This window comes from Diabrotica virgifera, chromosome 7, assembly GCF_917563875.1.
Source record: "Diabrotica virgifera virgifera chromosome 7, PGI_DIABVI_V3a".
Taxonomy (NCBI): domain Eukaryota; kingdom Metazoa; phylum Arthropoda; class Insecta; order Coleoptera; family Chrysomelidae; genus Diabrotica; species Diabrotica virgifera.
Genome location: NC_065449.1, coordinates 1,695,733 through 1,715,775, shown reverse-complemented (window position 1 = coordinate 1,715,775; position 20,043 = coordinate 1,695,733). Strand labels below are relative to the sequence as shown.

At 31.3% G+C, this 20,043-nt stretch overlaps 1 protein-coding gene across 2 annotated transcripts in view; it reads right to left on the bottom strand.

The window, feature by feature from the left end:
* The window catches only part of LOC126888354 (tyrosine-protein kinase transmembrane receptor Ror-like), a 206,367-nt gene extending 188,348 nt beyond the window's left edge, over positions 1-18,019 (bottom strand). For both annotated transcript variants that reach the window (XM_050656528.1, XM_050656529.1), the window contains exon 1: positions 17,600-18,019. In XM_050656528.1, the coding sequence (XP_050512485.1) occupies positions 17,600-17,648 (49 nt within the window). In that variant the 5' untranslated portion in view covers positions 17,649-18,019. The remainder of the gene's footprint in view (positions 1-17,599) is intronic.
* Positions 18,020-20,043: the final 2,024 nt, after the last annotated feature.

Sequence of the window (20,043 nt, the reverse complement as noted above, 5' to 3'; positions counted from 1 at the left end):
CAGAAAAGGTCTTTAGTGACTTTTCTCTAAAAATGATAGGTTTTGACATATAAGCGATTAAAAATTGAAAAATTGCGAAATCGGCCATTTTTAACCTTCAAAAACTATGTGAAAAACTGAAAATTTGAGTGTTGCCAAGGTAGATAGATATTCTTTAAACATCGATTGATGAAATCCAGAAGAGTTTTTTGTAAAACAATATTCAAAACTTCTTTTTTTTTCACTGCTAATCAAGCGTGCGCGACACAATTTTCCACCGACAGTATGGTGCAAATGAAAGGAATAAATTCGTTTTATTTCGTAAACCGGCGACTTTAAGGAAAAATCCCGAAACAGGTCGATATTTGTTTTTAAGTTTTGATATTGCGGCATATACGGTATACTAGTGACGTCATCCGTCTGGGCGTGATGACGTAATCGATGATTTTTTAAATGAGAATAGGGGTCGTGTGGTAGCTCATTTGAAAGGTTTTTCAATTCTCTATTCAGTAATGTAAACATTTACATAATTATTTATACAGGGTGTCCTTCTACTGCTTTTTTGTCAAATAATTTAATTTAATAAAAATTTTTTGGACACCCTGTACAAATAATTATGTAAATGTTTATATTACTGAATAGAGAATTGAAGAACCTTTCAAATGAACTAGCACACGACCCCTATTCTCATTTAAAAAAATCATCGATTACGTCATCACGTCCAGATGGATGACGTCACTAGTATTCCATATATACCACAATATCATAACTTAAAAATAAAAATCGACCTGTTTCGGGATTTTACCTTAAAGTCGCCGGTTTACGAAATAACGAATTTATTACTTTCATTTGCACCATACTGTCGCGTCGGTGGAAAATAGGGTCGCGCACGCTTGATTAGCAATTAAAAAGCAAAGGAGTTTTGAATATTGTATTGCAAAAAACTCTTAGGGATTTCATCAATCGATGTTTAAAGAATATCTACCTACCTTGGTAACATTCAAATTTTCAGTTTTTCACATAGTTTTTGAGGGTTAAAAATGGCCGATTTCGCAATTTTTCAATTTTTAATCGCTTATATGGCGAAAACTATCATTTTTAGAGAAAAGTTACTAAAGACCTTTTCTATTTGGAATGATCCAAAAAACCTAAAAAAACTTTTTTTCATGCAAAAAAATTAATTTTACGAAAAAAACAAAAAAAAACGTTTAAAAAATTTTTGACCACTTTTTGGTCCTGGCAACATGTAAATTTGTTAAAAGGAGTCCTTTTTGAGTAAGATTGTGCAAAAAATCCGAATTAGAATATTTTTCCTAGCGGATGCGCAGTGGCTTTCTGGACTAATATGATTTTGAAGGATGTTAACCACAGGTGGTGTGCACATACATGTAAATAAAAATATTTGGAAAAACATTATTTTATTCATGAAAACCTAGAAAAAGATGGAGTTAGTTGATTTTCTTTTTCATTGAATGTACCAATTTAAGCACGGTGGATGACGAATTTGGAGATATACGCCAGATATACGGTTTTCCTGTTAACATATTGATGTTTGTGGATTTAATGGTATTAAAATGTCAAAATTGAAAAAAAAAATGGAGTTAGTGGATTTTCCCAGTACGCCCACGAACTACACTCCTGGCCAAAAAAATCGGGACACCTTAAAAATGGGTCATTTTTGATGTCTCGAATCTCCTAAACCTGTTGTCCGATTATAGTGATTTTTTAATTTATAGCCTTATTCTCTATGGATGTAGTAATAGTGTTGCTGAACAGGTAAATGTCATTGTATACCGGGTGTAACAATAATACTGTGTTTTTTCCTGAAAGTTCGCATCACCCTGTGGAATATTCCAGCATTTAAAAAATATTGAAATTAAAGCTCAATTGTAGCGTTAGCCTTTCTGTTTTTTGATTCATTCGCTTATGTTGGATAATAAAAAAGTTAGGCACTTTAACAACTACCCCTGTTTTTCGTCAATACAGGGTGTTTTTAAATAAGTACGGCAAACTTTAAGGGGTAATTCTGCATGATAAAATAATGACAGTTTGCTTTATAAACATACCTACATATGTCCGCAAATGCTTCGTTTCCGAGATAAGAGATGTTGAATTTTTTCTTACAAACTGACGATTTATTTATTGCTCTAAAACCGGTTGAGATATGCAAATGAAATTTGGTAGGTTTTAAGAGGTAGATATTTCACATTTTTTGACATACAACTAAAAATTTTATATTCGCCATTGGCGTGCATAAAGGTAATATGACCGGGTAATATGACCCGTATGCACGCCAATGGTGAATATAAAATACATAATTGTATGTCAAAAAAAAATGCCCAATATCTGCCTCTTAAAACCCATCAAATTTCATTTGCATATCTCAACCGTTTTTAGAGCAATAAATAAATCGTCAGTTTGTAAGAAAAAAGTTAACATCCCGTATCTCGGAAATAAAGCATTTGCGGACATATGTTTATGAATCAAACGGTCATTATTTTTTCATGCAGAATTACCCCTTAAAGTTTGTCGCACTTATTTAGAAACACCATGTATTGATGAAGAGCATGGCTAGTTGTCAAAGTACCTAACTTTCTTATTATCCCACATAAGCGAAAGAATCAAAAAGCAAAATGTTAAGAAAGCCTAAGGCTACAGTAGAGTTTTATATTCAATATGTTTTAAATGCTAGAATATTTCACAGGATGTTACGAACTTTCAGAAAAAATACAGTATTATTGTTACACCCGGTATACAATGACATTTATTTGTTTGGCAACACTATTACTAAATCCATATTCTTAAAGAATAAGGCTATAACATATTAAAAAAAATCACTAAAATCGGACAACAGGTTTAGGAGATTTGAGACATCAAAAATGACCCATTTTTAAGGTGTCCCTATTTTTTTAGCCAGGAGTGTATATTGAGTAATAAAATCAAATGTTATCAAAAACAAATTTCTTTCTAAAAGCCTACGAACTGTTCATCCCAACAATTACAAGCCTATAAAAGGTCTACTTTATTGTATTATACTTATACAACTTTAAGATCACAAACCGGTCTAATTCTAAGAATGATTCCGGACTATAATTTTTGCAACCGCGAACATTCAACATGTAGATATAAACACACATTATTTCCGTCCCGTTTGATTGATAGAACGAAACCTTTCAAACAATTCCGACGACACAGATAACAGAGCTTTCACCTCTATTAGTGATTCCCTTAAGTGGCATTCGAGAAGAGAAGATAGGATATTGAGGTTAGGCTAACCTTTAACTAGTAAACATTCAAACATCACGATCCGCTTTATTATAATAGCAGAGATAACGGCTGATTGAGACGTGCGTGACGTTCTTAAATGCAAAAAAACGCATGATTGTCACATCTACATCTACTACTGCTTAAGATTAATTCGTCGTTTGTGTGGGTAAATGAAAAAGTCAGCAGTCAATTACATGTAACTTCTCTCTTCTCAGAAATGTATAACACTACTTTTATTTTACCTCAGGGCACATAAGGCGATTATTCTAGAATGCTACTTAAAATTATCTAAGGAATACAGTACACAAATACGTCAAAAACGGAAATAAAAAGTCCCAGATGTAAACAATAAAACTATAGCGATACGGTTTAATTACTATTTTTGCTAATTTTATTTTCTTAATTTTTAATAACTTTTCTCAAAACGAAACAACATTAGTCATTTAAAATTCACATGTAATACACAAACCATATGCGAACAAGGGCCGTTGATTTCGAGAAAGAAAATGTATCCCTAAACAGATTGTATAAAATTATTGTTTTTTTTTTTCAAGGAAACACTAATTGATTACGATGCCAGATTTCCACACTCTTCATGTCAACTTCTTAAAATACAAAAAGGTTATCATCTTTAAAAGGCAGATGCAGTAATTTATGGCCCTGTCTGGCCATTATCGCAAAACCGCAAACCAGTTGACATAATAGTTGTTGGTTGGTGGTCCGGCAAGTCAGTCTCTACACAGCATGCGAACAATGTAGTGTACATTCCCTCGCTCGCGCTAACAAACAACCCTCTTTCGAGATATACGCAAAACACGCTTGTTTACCCAAAATTAATAAATATATCACTGTTCGTTGTTACACTTATTTTTTTATTAATTCCGTCAACACACACCACCGGAATAGATTTCAACAATTTAAATATTTGTATTTAAATATTTAAGTGAAGAAGTAACGGAGCGAATACTAGCAGGAACATGAATACTGGAGATATCATAGGCTAATGAAGGACAATAACTTATCCAGAAATACAAAACTGAAAATATACAGAGTTGCAATCACACTATTATTGTTCTGAAGCTATTTCCTTGTGCCATTTTTATAATTAACTATTTAGATGGGAAATAAGTCACAATTAAATTGAAAAAAAAAAATAATTTTATTAACGTTTCGACGCCCGAATCGGTTGTCGTTGTTAAAATACAAAATACTACTACTGTAGTTTGGGCATCGATTTGGGTGTCGAGTTAATAAAATTATTTTTTTTTTCAATTTAATTGTGGCTTATTTCCCATCTAAATAGTTAATTATGACATCAGTAGTTACGTACGCAGTTGAGACAATGTGCATCACAGAAAAGATGAAGAAAAATTGAGAAAATTCGAAAGGAAAATCCTCGGACGGATTATGGATCCGATAAGAATGGAAAACGGAGAAATGAGAAGAAGAATGAACCATGAACTAAGAGACATAATGAAGGGAGAAGATATTGTTAGATTTATTAGAGTGCAGAGACTGATAGACACATAGAGACACATAGACACATAGAGAGAAGGAAAAACAACCTACTGATTAAGAAGCTCACCGGATGGAGGCCAGAAACTGAAAGACCAAAGGGAAGACCCAGAAAGAGATGGAAGGACCAGGTCATAAGATATAGAATCCTGAAAGTGAGAAACTGGAGAAACCTATGAATAGATCGAAATGAGTGGAAGAAAATTGTAACGAAAGTCAAGTCATACAACAAACTTTGACAACACACAAGTGGAATGCGGAGTGATTCCGTAGTAAGCAAGAGTGACCGCAATAAGCGAGTCTCTGATTCCGGGGTCCGGACAAATAATCTCCGGACAAAAAATCCCCACAAATATCCCGGACAAATAATCCCCACAAATTTTTTTGGTCAAAATATCCCCACAAAATATCCCGGACAAAAAGTCTCCAAGAAATATGTGCTGCCAAATAGTTCTCCCGAAATTTTACCAAATTTCGAATTTCAATTCCAAGCCGAAAACTTAAAATTTTACATGTCAAAAAATGTGAGTTTTTTCAAAAATCTTTCATAGCTTCCCGGAAAGAGGCCGGATGGGAGAAGGTCTGGAGAAAATGGGAGTGCGACAAGGGTAAATAGTGACAGGACCCACAATGACAAACATGTAAGGTAATAGTAAACGCGGCAATCGAAGAGTTATAACGACATTGATGATGATGATGATCACTAAATATTCTTGACGTTAAATTTACACAAAGGAACAGGTTTTTTTGCATTATTATCAAGATTATCATTTTCAAGACGAGCAGTTATCATCACGAATACGCAATGTTTTGAACATACTTATTCAAGGCAGATAGTCCGTTCTTTAACGGTAAAATATTGCAAAACCTCTAAATTTTAAATAACCGCTTGGATTGACATGAAATTTGGCATACACATAGCTAACAAGTTAAAGAAAAAAAGTGATATTGTGTCGATATGTGCTTATGCCCTGGGGGTGGTTTTCACCCCCTCTTGGGGGTGAAAAAATGTTCGTCCAAAGAAAGGCAGGAAATGGATAAACTGGCTAATTTTAAGTAACTTTTATTCTATAGAGTTTTTTCACTAAGTCAATACTTTTCGAATTATTTGGCAGGGAATATGTTCATTTTTTCAACAAAATAACCACGCTTTTAGACGGTTTTTCGCAAATAATTCAAATAGTATCTAAGTATTTTGTCGAAAAAGTATTCGTAGCAAAAAAAACCTGTAAAAAATTTTAAAAAATAGTGTATATATCACGTCTCTACACCTAGTAGAAGCAGAGTTATAGCTAATGAAAAATAGGTTCATATTCGTCAAACTCCAAATGGAATATTTTGATGTGAAATAAACAAAAATGAAGCACATTTCGGGGAAAACTCATTACAAATTATTTAAAGCGTTTAAAAAAAGCTTCATTTTTGTTTTATAAAAAAAATTTCTAGCATCAAAATCAAACAAGTTACACTCAAAATAAAGTTAGTCGCTTTTGGTTTTGGTAAAAAAATCGAGAAAATCACCCCCTAATTAGTTCGTTACGACTTCACAAGTTTCTTGACTCGTGTATATATTGTTTATATGATCTGTAAGTTTCATCACCATTTTTTTTTACTTTTTTATAGGCTATATTTTTGCTAAGAACGTTTTTTTCGACAAAATACTTACTTTTTGAGTTATTTACGAAAAACCGTCTAAAATGTGGCTATTTTGTTGAAAAATGAACATATTCACTCGCAAATAACTCGAAAAGTGTTGACTTGGCGAAAAAGTTCTATAGAACAAAAGTTACTTAAAATTAGTCAGTTTACCCATTTCCGGACTTATTTTGGACATATATTTTTTCATCCCCACGAGGGGATGAAATTTACCCCCAGGGCAAAAGCACACATCGGCACAATATCACTTTTTTTCTTTGACAGGTAACCTATGCGTATGCCAAATTTCATGTCAATCCAAGCGGTTCTTTAAAATTTAGAGCAAAAATCCTGAAAGAATGAACTAAGAGCGAGCAAAAGATTTATAGCGAATGATTCAACATGATTCCCACAGCCTTAGCTCATTCCCCATATCTTCCACGATTTAAAAAAAAACTCACACTCTTTTGTCATGTAAAATTTGAAGTTTTCGACATGGTATTGGATTTCAAAATTTAATAATCGAAATTACAATTCATGCTTAATCTTAAGTTTTCGTACCGAAAAGCGGTTTCATGGCAATTGCTATCTATAAGTTTATAAGTCTCATGCACTGAGGCTGGAATAGCTATTTGTATAACAAGGGAGGAAAGTGCTACTTTTCCTCCCGATAATGAACTTTACTGCCCGACGCGTAGCGGAGGGCAGTAATCATTCAAGGGAGGAAAAGGCACTTTACTCCCATGTTATACATATGGTTTTTCCACCTTCCTCAAATAACAAGTCATTTTTTCATTTCTACTTAATTTATTTACGTAACTAACCAACAAAATTTATTAGAACTAAAACAAACAAGTAGGTACAATATAACTGTCAACTGTCAAATATAAGTCAAATTATTAATGTAAACATTGTTAAATCAAAGTAACAATTTACTGTTTTTTACCATTCTACAAAATACAGGGTGTTTTATAAATAAACGCTAAAATGTATAGATACTTACGTAATAGAAAATAGATATTGTACAGGGCGTCCATAAGTTGTATTTCATGAATGAAATACCATGACGTCACTTTTACTTTTCCTCCCTAGGGAGGAAAAGTACAACTTTGCTCCCTAAAATCAGGTCCGGAAAAGTATACTTTCGGTAGAGGTAGGTGGGAAAAACATTTTCGTCGATTGCATTCACGGGAAAACTTTTCGGCACCAAATATTTCTTAGAGATATTTTGTCCGGGATTTATTGTGGGGATTTTTGGCCGGGGATTATTTGCCCTAGTTCCTAATTTTTAGAAACAATACGTTTTTATCTTTACCTGTATTTTATACTGAAACAGTAAATTTGTGGGCACTAAACGGAACCCATCAATGTTCTTTTCTTTATCGCGTCTCGTTATACATTATTACCATCATCCTTTGGGCGGCATATTGTATAAAACCCATTCCGAAAGGATATTGGTGATTTACTCGGTTATCTAAAGATAACGCTAATGGTATCCCGAAAGCACCCCATAAAAATAACCGGCGGCCATGAATCTTCCGCAAGATCACATAAGTCGATGGATTTAGCTCCCGAGTGAACTTTTCATCGATTCCGTCTATAAGTGTGCCAGATGTTCAGACATCACAAGAGGGTCGGTGTTAGTAATCTGTGAACCCGACGATAATTAAATGCGAAAAGAAAACAATCAAGTCTAGTGGTAGTAGATGTGAGATGCGATATGCGAGAAGAGGAAATCCCTAGAGAACGATTTTTACACAACTAGACAACTAGATTTATGAGAGACTTAACATTTTATTATTCGGAAGTTTATTTCATCGTATTAGGGTGTCCACCATTGACATCTATTTCTGAATATCTACACTCCTGGTCAAAAAACCCGGACATTTGCAATCCCCAAGTTTGTCGATATGATTATTGTCTTTCGTTTTTGACATCTGTATTTTTATACACTGCGCGTCAGAGAAAACGGGCCACCCACAAAATGGGTCATTTTTTATTTCTCGAATTTCCTAAAAATGTTGTCCCAGTTAAGTGATTTTTTAGTACGTTTTAGTCTTATTATTTTTTAGTCTTATTCTTTAAAAATATCGCTTTACAAAAAATATTGTTGCTAGACAGGTAAATTGTCATTGTATACCGGGTGTACCAATCAAACTGTGTTTTTTTCTAAAAGTTCGGAACACACTGTGGAATATTCTAGCATTTATAAAATACAGAAATTAAAACCTAACTATAGCCTTAGGTTTTCTTAACATTATGTTTTTGATTCGTCCGCTTGTGTTGGATAATAAAAAAATTAGGTACTTTAGCAACTAGCCATGTTTTTCCTCGATACAGGGTGTTTCTAAATAAGTGCGACATACTTTAAGGTGTAATTCTGCATTAAAAAATAATGACCGTTTGCTTTATAAACATATGTCCGCAAATGCTTCGTTTCCAAGATACGGGATGTTAACTTTTTTCTTACAAACTGACGATTTATTTATTGCTCTAAAACCGGTTGATATGCGCAAATGAAATTATAAGATAGGTTTTACGAGGTACTTATTGTGCAATTTTTGACATAAAATTCTTAATTGTATGTCAACAAATGCGCAACAACTTCCTTTTAGAACCTATAGTCCATTCTTTCACGGTTTTTGCTGTAAATTTTAAAGAACCGCTTGGATTGACATGAAATTTGGCAATCGCATAGCTAACATGTCATAGAAAAAAAGTGATATGGTGCCGATGTGTGCTTTTGCCCTGGGGGTGAGTTTCACCCCATCTCGGGGGTGAAAAAATATATGTTCAAGATAAGTTCCGAAATGGATAAACTGACTAATTTTAAGCAACTTTTGTTTTATAGAGTTTTTTCACCAAATCAATACTTTTCGAGTTATTTGCAAGTGAATATGTTCATTTTTCAACAAAATAACCACGTTTTTAGACGGTTTTTCGCAAATAACTCAAAACGTAAGAATTTTGTTGAAAAAAAATATTCTCAGCAAAATTATAATCTATAAAAAGTGAAAAAAATGGTGTATTAGGTCCCTTTACCTAGCAAAAGCAGAGTTATAGCTAATGGAAAATAGGTTCATATTCGAAAAATTCCAAATAGAATAAATAATTCATTGTGAAATATCCAAATAATGAAGCATTCTTGGGGAAAACACATTACAACTTTTTTAAAGTGTTTAAAAAATCTTTATTTCTGTTTTTATTCAAAAAATTTCTAGCATAAAATGTAAGCAAGTTACGCTCAAAATAAAGTTGGTCCCTTTTGTTTTGGCAAAAAAAATCAGGAAGATCACCCCCCAATTAGTAACAAATGAAATTAATCGTTAACGCTTCACAAGTTACTTTACTTATGTTGTGTTTATATGATATGTAAGTTTCATCGATTCAAAGTGCTTATTTTTGAAAAAAATTTGGTTTAAAAGTAAAATCTTAAAAATTTTAATTTTGAAAAAAATGCTTTTTTTCAAAATAACTTAAAAATTGTTACAGATACCAAAAGTCTTAAACAATAAAAAAGTCGGCTTTACTTTTCTGAATATTTTGTATTTTTTCGTTTTTCTGTAAGACAAAAATTGGTCAAGATTCGGTGTTTCTAAATTTGCATACACTCGTGATAAGTGATTCGTTCAAGCCCTTTAACTACAGCTCTTTCAAAAATAAGGACTTTGAGCCGATGAAACTTACAGATCGTATGATCAATACATACGTGAGTAAAAAACTTGTGAAGTGATAACAATTAAGTTCATTTGAAATGCTAATTAGGGGGTGATTTTCCCGATTTCTTACCAAAAAAAAAGGGACCAACTTTATTTTGAGCGTAACTAGTTTACTTTTTATGCTAATTTTTTTTTAAACAAAAATAAGCATTTTTTAAACACTTTAAAAAAGTTAAAATGAGTTTTCCCCAAAAAAGTGCTTCGTCTTTTGGTTATGGCACGTTAAAATATACGATTTGGAATTTGACGAATATGAACCTATTTTTCATTAGCTATAACTCTGCTTCTACTAGATACAGTGACCTAATATATACACCAAGTTTTCTACTTTTTTACGTGCTATATTTTTGATAAGAATTTTTTTTCCACCAAATACTTACTTTTTGAGTTATTTGCGTAAAACCGTTTGAAAACGTAGTTTATTTTGTAGAAAAATTAACATATTCACTCGCAAATAACTCGAAAAGTATTAACTTATTGAAAAAACTTTATAGTACAAAAGTTGCTTAGAATTAGGCATTTTATCCATTTCCGGACTTAATTCGAACATATATTTTTCACCCCCAAAAGGGGGTGAAACTGACCCCTAGGGCAAAAGCACACATCGGCACAATATCACTTTTTTACTTTGACTTATTAGCTATGTGTATGCCAAATTTCATGTCAATCCAAGCAGTTCTTTAAAATTCAGAGGTTCTGCAATATTTTACCTTCAAAGAACATACTACTAGCAAATTTCATTTGCATATATCAACCGGTTTTAGAGCAATAAATAAATCGTCAGTTTGTAAGAAAAATTTAACATCCCGTATCTCGATAACGAAGCATTTGCAGACATATGTTTATAAAGCAAACGGTCATTATTTTTTAATGCAGAATTACCCCTTAAAGTTTGTCGCACTTTTATTTAAAAACACCATGATTTGATGAAGAACATGGCTATAACTTTTTTAAATCCACGAGGAAAAATTTTTCCTCAAATAAGTATACAAATTTACCTTAAACAAATATACCTTTTATAAAGGATTTTATGATAACTTTTTTATTATCCAACATAAGCGAATGAATAAAAAAATTGAATGTTAAGAAAACCTGAGGCTGTAGTTGGGTTTTAATTTCAGTATTTTATAAATGCTAGAATATTCCACAGGGTGTTGCGAACTTTGAGAAAAAAGCACAGTTTGATTTGTACACCCGGTATACAATGACAATTTACCTGTATAGCAACAATATTATTACAGCGATATTGTTAAAGAATAAGGCTATGTATAACATATTAAAAAATTACAATTAAATCGGACAACAGAATTAGGAGATACGAGACATCAAAAATGACCCATTTTGTGGTGTGCCCGTTTTCTCCGACGCGCAGTGTATAAGATAATTACAACACATGTCTATGTTGATTATTTTAATCAAAACGGTGTACTCGACATTCAACAAAGTAGTATATAAATAGTAACGGATATGCAGTATGGTATTAGGTACAAAGGGGCATTAAAGAACTTAATAACCAATAAACTGCACATATTCTTAGATCTAAAAATAAGAATGTACTGAATTCGGAAGATCATTACCACAATTTATAACAGGAACTATACTTTTCACGCTAAGGTGCCTTTCATAAGTTTCATAGCGACTTTTTATTACCTTTTAGTACAATATAAAACGGGCAACGGTGAGGGAGGTAATATTACATGAGGATAAACATGAGGAACAAACGGAAAACAGATTCAAACCGACTCATTCAATTCCAGTTCAATTTTCCTCTAAGCGTTTAAGGCTTCAAGTTTAAGTCATTTTTAAAAATTCCCAGATGATTTGTTTAGTTTATACTTAGTTTCATCAAGACAAGCTTGATTTTGTGGAAAAGGTATTTATTCTTGCGCCAGAGTTTGCATCAAATACATACTTGCTTTTTGAAGTTTCTAAAAGGTTATGTGAGGGTCAGCTGGTGACAAATCGTTGAAGACCTATTTTGCTTTGTTTTTTTATATGTACCTACATAAATGAAAAAATCATTTTTTGCCTATGAAACGTTTCTTATACATTTTAGAGAAAAAAGGTTCAAATATAAGTTGTAGATCTTAAAAAAATTTCTTAATTTGCGATTTTCTAAATTAAAATAAATAAACAATATTATGTAATAGAAAAAGATTGTATGACTTGTATACACTTCAATACATATAAATCAAAACTGCAACAGGTATATGTTTTCAAAAAAACTAACCTTTTTTTACACACTATCAGTTTTTTGAAAACTTACACATGTTGCCGTTTTGATTTAATAAACAATTCACCGAGACAATTGCAAAAAACAGTAATTTATAAATGTCAATAACTTCTAGGTGTATTTAGAAATAGATTCTTTAAGATTTCTATTAAGTAGATATATTAAAAAAATTTCAACCTTTTCCCAAAATTGCTATTAAAAAACCGTTTGAAAACCGTATGGTTTATAAACATTTATAATAACTTTGATATTTTTTGGCACACGCTTGTAAGTAGGCTCACTGAAAAGGTGGTGAAAAAATACAATCTTAAAAAAAGAACCTCTTAAGATTAATGGGATCAAAGATGACAATTTTTTTCTTTCCACTGTTTATTAACATTAACAGCTGAAAATTTAAAAGATTACAAACGAAGATCTGAATTTTATGATCTATTTTATAGACATATACCAACGAGTTAAAAGATATTTATAACATTGATGGGAGGTACATACTCATAAAATACCACCTATCCAAGCTCCGTTTTTGTTAGAATTGAACTTCAAAATAGACTGTGCTGAAAATTTGCATTATCTCAGTTTTTATAGCATGCAGAAACTTCATTTTTTTTAATTGGTGAAACTCGAGAAAAAAATTGTACTATGCTATTTTCACATGCCGAAAAAATAAAAAAATTCCGGAAAAACCAATTAGTTAAATTTTTCAATAAAAAAGTTGAATTTTACTATTATTTCGTATGCAATATTTAAATAATTAATGTATTAAGATTATTAACACATAAAAAAAAATTTAAAATGATGATTGCTAAAGGTTGTAAAAATTAATTTGTTGCTTTGAAAACTGCAACATATAGGCAAAATCGTTAATTGTTTATAACTATTCTAAAAGTCAATGGTCTGTTATAATTATAACAGTTTGTTATGGCACCCAAAGTTGGGTTTTAGATTGATCCATTCAATTAATTTAAAAAGTATTCTATTTGTTTATCTGAGAGATCTATTTTGCAATATTCAAAGAAGTATGAAGATACAGCAATTCTATGCATACCAAATAAAAGTTTAAGAGTTAAACTATGAACATAATGTACCAAAAAAATTTTAAAAAATCATTTTTATAAAGGTATATTCAAGTGATATGAAAGCAAATTAATACAATAAAATTATTTACCCTCCTCCTATCCCCTTCATCAGCAAAAGTAAGCTAAGCTCTTACTAAACCCCTCTCCAACGTTACGTAAACATTGTTATATGCATTTTTCGTCTTTAATGTATTGTTTTTTTATTGATTCATGAGCTGCAGTTATAATTCGAGTAACAAGAAAATAGATAGAGGACTGTAGTAACGCATATGGTATTCAATTAAACAAACATTACTGACACAGTATTCAACATAGAGTAATGTACAAATATTATAATTTTAAGTAATAATACAAACCAACCAAACTTCTTTTAAAATAGTTGCTATACATATAATTAACAGTCTTGATTGAATCCTTGATTCTTTGAGTGAAGCATTTAAGCATAGAGTTAAATTGACTGGAAGATTGAGAAATTGTCCTTGAACATCCAAAACCAAGTTATCAACTGTTTGTTTTACTTTTACCATCACCAATTACTATAAATATGTGTGAGTAACAATATTTAGAAAAAAAAATAGCTACTGTTGACATAATCACCAACTAGATCCTGGTCTGGCTCCATGTCATCAAAAATAAGCAAAGAAAAGCCCCCCCCCCCCTATAGTACCTATGAACTTACCTAATACTTGGTAGGTAACCAAAAAGGTTAAACAATTAGAAAAACTTTTAAGCTGTTAGTCATAATAGGGATGTTCACAAAAAATTTAATAGTCATTGTAAACATGTAAAACAATTAAGAAACACCCTAGGAATAATTGGCTACAATATTAAGAAAATTAAAAAAGCCTGTCTATGAAAAAACTTCATTAGAAATCTAGCATTATTTTAAATTTCAAGAAAACGCTTCTGACGTCACTAGTCGTATACTCCAGCGCGCACCATGTCCACAGTGGTGTTATTCTTTAGGAACCTAACACCTGTTTGACGTTAGTTTCAGGTCATTTTATTTTGTATTTTGTTCTCTTATTGTTTTATCATGGCTAACGTAGAGTTTTACCGTGAATTTGTTTAGTTCAAAGTGGATACTGTTTCTAAGGACATATTTTGGGTAATACAAATAAATAAATAAAATGAAAGGTTTTAAAATAGCCGATTCGCTTAACCTACCTACTGTACATGTAACAATAGTGTCTGATTTCTTGTCATCTTGTAAAGAAATAAATCAACCACAGAGTAGTGGAATGTTTATTTTAATAAGGTACAGGGGTGAAAAAAAAAAGAGAAAACTAAGAGAAAATTTAGTGTGATTTTTAATTTCAAATATTTCATTCAAAGGAAACTTTTTGTTTATTCTAACGGATTTTCGGCCCTCAGTAATAATGTATAATTCAAATTGTTCAAAAATATTTATTAGTTTTCTCAGGATTCGAAAAAATTAATGCATTTAAATAGCATTTGCCCCAGATTTTGCCCTACTAATTTAAATGATGTCTAGTTTATAGGGTCTGTCGGTAATAAATTACTTTATTACTATGTTATTGGCCACCAAGTCTTTTAAACATCCAAACAAATTGAAAGATCATAAACTAGGTAGGTACACTTTGCGTCAAAAAAACTGGTACAACTCTTATAAGCGAAAATCGTGTTTTTCAAGTTGTGTAAGTTTATCTTGTCACAAGTGTCATTCCAATTTCTAGGGCAACGTTGCCAGTTCAACGAAAATATTATATCAAACTAGGTAAAAACGGGGCTGTGCAACAGACCGCATTTTTTAATATACTAAAAACTAAAATAATTCTAATTTTCCGTCATCTCAATTAAGTATCCATACATTGATTCGTGTTTTATTATAATTTATGAAAATATTTCAATTCAAAAATAATGATAGATAATAAATCTTGACAGGATTTTAAATTATTATGTTTAATGTCAAATCGAGAGGTGTGCACATTAAGTTGTGTAGAATAAATAAAACACACTGGAAAAATTAAAAATTTAATTTGAAATTAATACAAAGTGAATAACTTTTACAGTGAACAAGTGTGTAATTTAAATCTATGTATTACAATTCAAAATATACATTTTAAACGTTATTTTTTTGTATTTAGATTTAGTGCAATTCCGTTATCTCTGTGATGGCAACAACGAAGTGATTGATGAACAATAATTGTCAGTCTGAACACAGGTTTACATTGGGAAAAAAAAGTGTGCCAGTTTTATATGACGCGAAGTGTACCTACTTTTTATTTTTGTAAAAATTTTTCTTGCTAACCCATTTCTTTGCCTGGATATTTAGAAACAGATATTTAGAAGTCCAAAATACGAAGTTTTCGACTGTAGGTATTAAGAATTTTTATAATTTATTTTTTTATAACCAATCTAACTTAAATCTAAAACATATCATAGAATTGGGTAAACATGAGTACTTAATTTAAAAACTCATTTATTTAGGAAAATATCCATAACTTACAATAAAGAAGTGATCTTTGCGAGAGAAAAGCTTTTTCTCTCTCTTTTTTTCTTTAAAAAATTTAAATTAGCTGGAACTGTAATAAAAATCTTGTCAGAATTGTTTTTAGAGGTATTTACACACCAAGGAACAAAACTCCACTTATTTGGTTTCATTTTTACTAATTAAATATGTAAAGAACTGCACACATTCAAATACACTTCGTGAATAAGTATACAAAACAAAACTAGTCGTCGATCAAAGACGATACGACAGCCGACGTCACAGACTGTAGCCTCGCTGCAGGGTACCGTTTTTCTAGCCTCCAAGAAAATCAACATTATGAACTCATTTATCTTAAAAAATATACATTTTTAAACAGTTTTATGATTGCTACTGTTTTATATACCTTATAATCTATTGAATTTAACCTATATTTAAAAATTAGTGAACATCCCTATTAGGTATTATTCGTATTTTGTAATTTGTAAAACTTCAAATTTGTGTAAAAACTATCAGCATCTCGAATATGAAAAAATATTTTATCTATGAACAATAGTTTTATTCCAAATGTTTATTTATAAATCAAAAGTAACTTTTATTTTGCAGAAATGTTTTGTGTTGTAGAAATTCTTTTTCTTTTTCTGATAGGTACATTTTGATAGCTTAACTCTTCAATTTTCATTTGGTATGCATAGAATTACTGTATATTCATTATTTTTTGTTCTCTGGGATAAACAAATAAAATAACTTGATGGATCTTTCTGAAATTTTGAGGGTTTGAAGGACCAGAATACCCAACTTTGGGTGCAATAACAAATATCTATAGAGCGTTTCATGTTAAGAATAGAACATTGTGGAGATAGCCCCATGTATTTCTTATGAACGATAGAAGTGCACCGATGCCACGGCATACTGACTAGAATGAATTGTATATCGGCAGTCGACTATCCACCTGTGCACGAGAGGTTTGACAACACTGATCTCTGTAAGCATAACATTTTATTCTTAACGTGAAACAAAGTATAGGTTGATTTTTTACACTAGTTATAAGCAATTAACCAATTTATCTTATTTTGCAGTTATCGGAACCACAAATAAATTTTACAACTTTTAGCCACCATCATTTTGAAGATTTTTTTTTTATTTAAAAGAGAAAGTTTTGCAATTTTACCTCAAATATTAAGCTTTTTAATGGTAAGAAAACCATTGAAAAAGGGCAATTTTGACACTAAATTGTTAATGATTAAAAAAATATGTTGAAGAAAACATATAGGTTTTCTTCATAATATAGTACCTAAAAAAATTTGCAGATTCCTGGATTTGTCATAATCCTGAAAGAAATCTTATTTCCCCCAGTTAGTTAATGGGTGAAATAAGTGGGACATAAGCAAATAAGTAGCTTTCCAACAATATTCAATTAGGTATGTAATAAATAATAAAATTGACTTTAAAATAAATAATAAAATCAGCAATATATTACAGCTAACTGAGATTATCGAACCAGGAAGCCAATAGAACTATAGAAGCTAATACATATTTTAAAAAATTAAAAAATTGTTTATAGAAAATAATCAACAACCACTTTGAGCAGATAATAAAACTGAAATAAATTTTTATGATCATTATTTGTCTTTACGACAACTAAGTAATTATATTTTTAATTAAATAGACTTATAATTAATATCACTAATTATAATTCGTTATTATGTAGAAAACAACTTACCTAACAAACAAGACAACAACAAAATTATATGGAGCACTGTTTTGTCCATTGTTAAATAACACTTGTGGATACCAAAACCTCATAAAGACAATTTTTTCACTCAATATTACGCACTCATACTCTTCGATTATAGTTCTTGATTAAAGCTTTTTAAATGAAGTATTAAATTACCTAGACACAACAAATTTCAGAGCAAAAGTTCACTTAGTACCGGTTTACGTAAAAAATAGCAGTAATGTGGTCCAGTTCACATTTTTTTAACGTATAATTATGGAAATATTTAGGTTTAAGGGTTTTACTGGGTTAATTCGGGAATTTTAATTAATAAAAACGTAATGTTTTGAGCAGGAACACCACTATCCTTAAATATTTACACAATCATAAACACAAAGCTTGACATTATTAGAATGACAGAAAGAGACGATGACTGATAGATAAAGATATGAACCCAACCTCTCTCCCTTAACCTACCACGATGTAGGCAACACAACATACTTACATCTCGGGACAGAAATTTTAGGGTCTTTATTAAGTTGTTTATAGCCAATGCCACCTATGTAGGAACATTGTCGTGTTTATGCGGATATAATATATTTATTATTAGCAGCTCAGAGGAAAGTGGTATAACTGCATAACGAACTAAAAACTCCCAGTAATACTTACTGAGCCAGTTGTGACGGATTTTTGACAAAATTTTGTTGAAATTTATATATGGGATGCCGAATTGCAATGAAGTTTCTTGTTCCTTTGTAATTAGAAGAATATCATTTCACCAATAATCTTTTTTGAGTTATAACACTTTTCCTCTGAGCGGCTCATTATTTTTTAACGTACAAATTGTCATTATATTCTCCTTCTCATAGGCATCTTTCAGTGCGTCACAGTTTTTCGATTTCGTTCCATAGGCGTAACCAGGGGGGATTTTGGGGGCTGTAACCCCCCATTTGGATGTACTTTGATCTGTATACGCTTAAGACCATTACTATTCCATACCCCCCAGAGACCATCCAGTAGTTGTAACTCCCCTTAGGATCATCCTGGTTACGCTGTTGATTTCGTTCTAAGATTAAATTGGAAGTGACAGAAAAAAAGGTACGTCTGTGATTAAAATCATTTATAACATTTATTGTAGTTGTTGATAGATGGCGCTATAATCGAACAAAAAATTATTTATGTATTATCTATACGACTATAATCTGTACAATTTATAAAACTATACAAATCAAAGAACATAACTTTTTATAAATGAAATAAACACAATCGATTTGTTTTTATACCAAATTACGATTACGATTCTGACAACTGTCAGTTTTAATTAAAATGTCATGCTATGATATGATTCTCTATGTCATGCTATGGTATGATTCTCTACATTAAAATCATATACCTATTACATCATGACACACTGAAAAACTGAGAAGAACTTTTAATTATAGTCGTCATTTGTTTCGAGCTTCTGTCAGATGTTGTATAATCTGTGTATATTATTACTATACACGGATTATACGACATATGTCAGAAGCTCGAAACAAATGACTGTGAATGAAAAGCCCTATAGGTAAATAATCAGTAAATCGGTAAACCTAATTCTTTTTTTTTTCGATTATAGCGCCATCTATCAACAACTGGAATATCTGTTATAAATGTGTATCAGTGGCGGCTTGTCCTATGAGGCAGTGCCTCACCAGTATATCAATCGACTATTTACGTTATTTCGTTGTTTTATAATCAGTTTTTTAAATATAATTTAGCTTTTTGAAATTTCCTAAATACCTTTATTTTTATGAAAAAAAATTAAAATCGGTACAGCCCTGACTCTTTATCTTATCTTATATATCCGTCTTCCACGTGCCATTCCAACTTTCTCAAATCATTACAGTTGAAGCTAGCCTCACACCATCTGCAACAGTATGCGACAACGCCAACAGTAAAACCGGCAAAATTTGAAAAATGTGCCACCGATTCTAGGAACAAAATTCATCCATCCTTGAGGCTTGCCTCCGGCTCCGCGCAACGGAATAGGAATAGCCGAACGGCCTCAGGCTCCTCGGAACGGAATGGGACTAGCCGAACTGAACCGACTAGTACAAGCACAAGTCGATTGTAGATCATAGCTTTCTATGTACGCGCGGTATATACGAATGGCTTATTATATTTTAGAAGTTTATGAATATGTATTTAAAACAGTGTTCATTTTAAATCATTGTTCATCATCATCTAATATATTGTTCTGAAGCTATTTTTTCTTTGTGGCATTTATGTAATTTATTATTCTAAATGAGAAATAAGATTATACAATTTAACTTCAAAAATGATTTTATTAACGTTTCCACTTCCACATCGGACGTTTACATACAAAAGTAGTTTTAAGTGTTTCAAAAATGTTGTATGCTGTGGTTGTGTTTTTTTGTAAATTTTTTTGAAGTTATACTTCTTTACGGGCG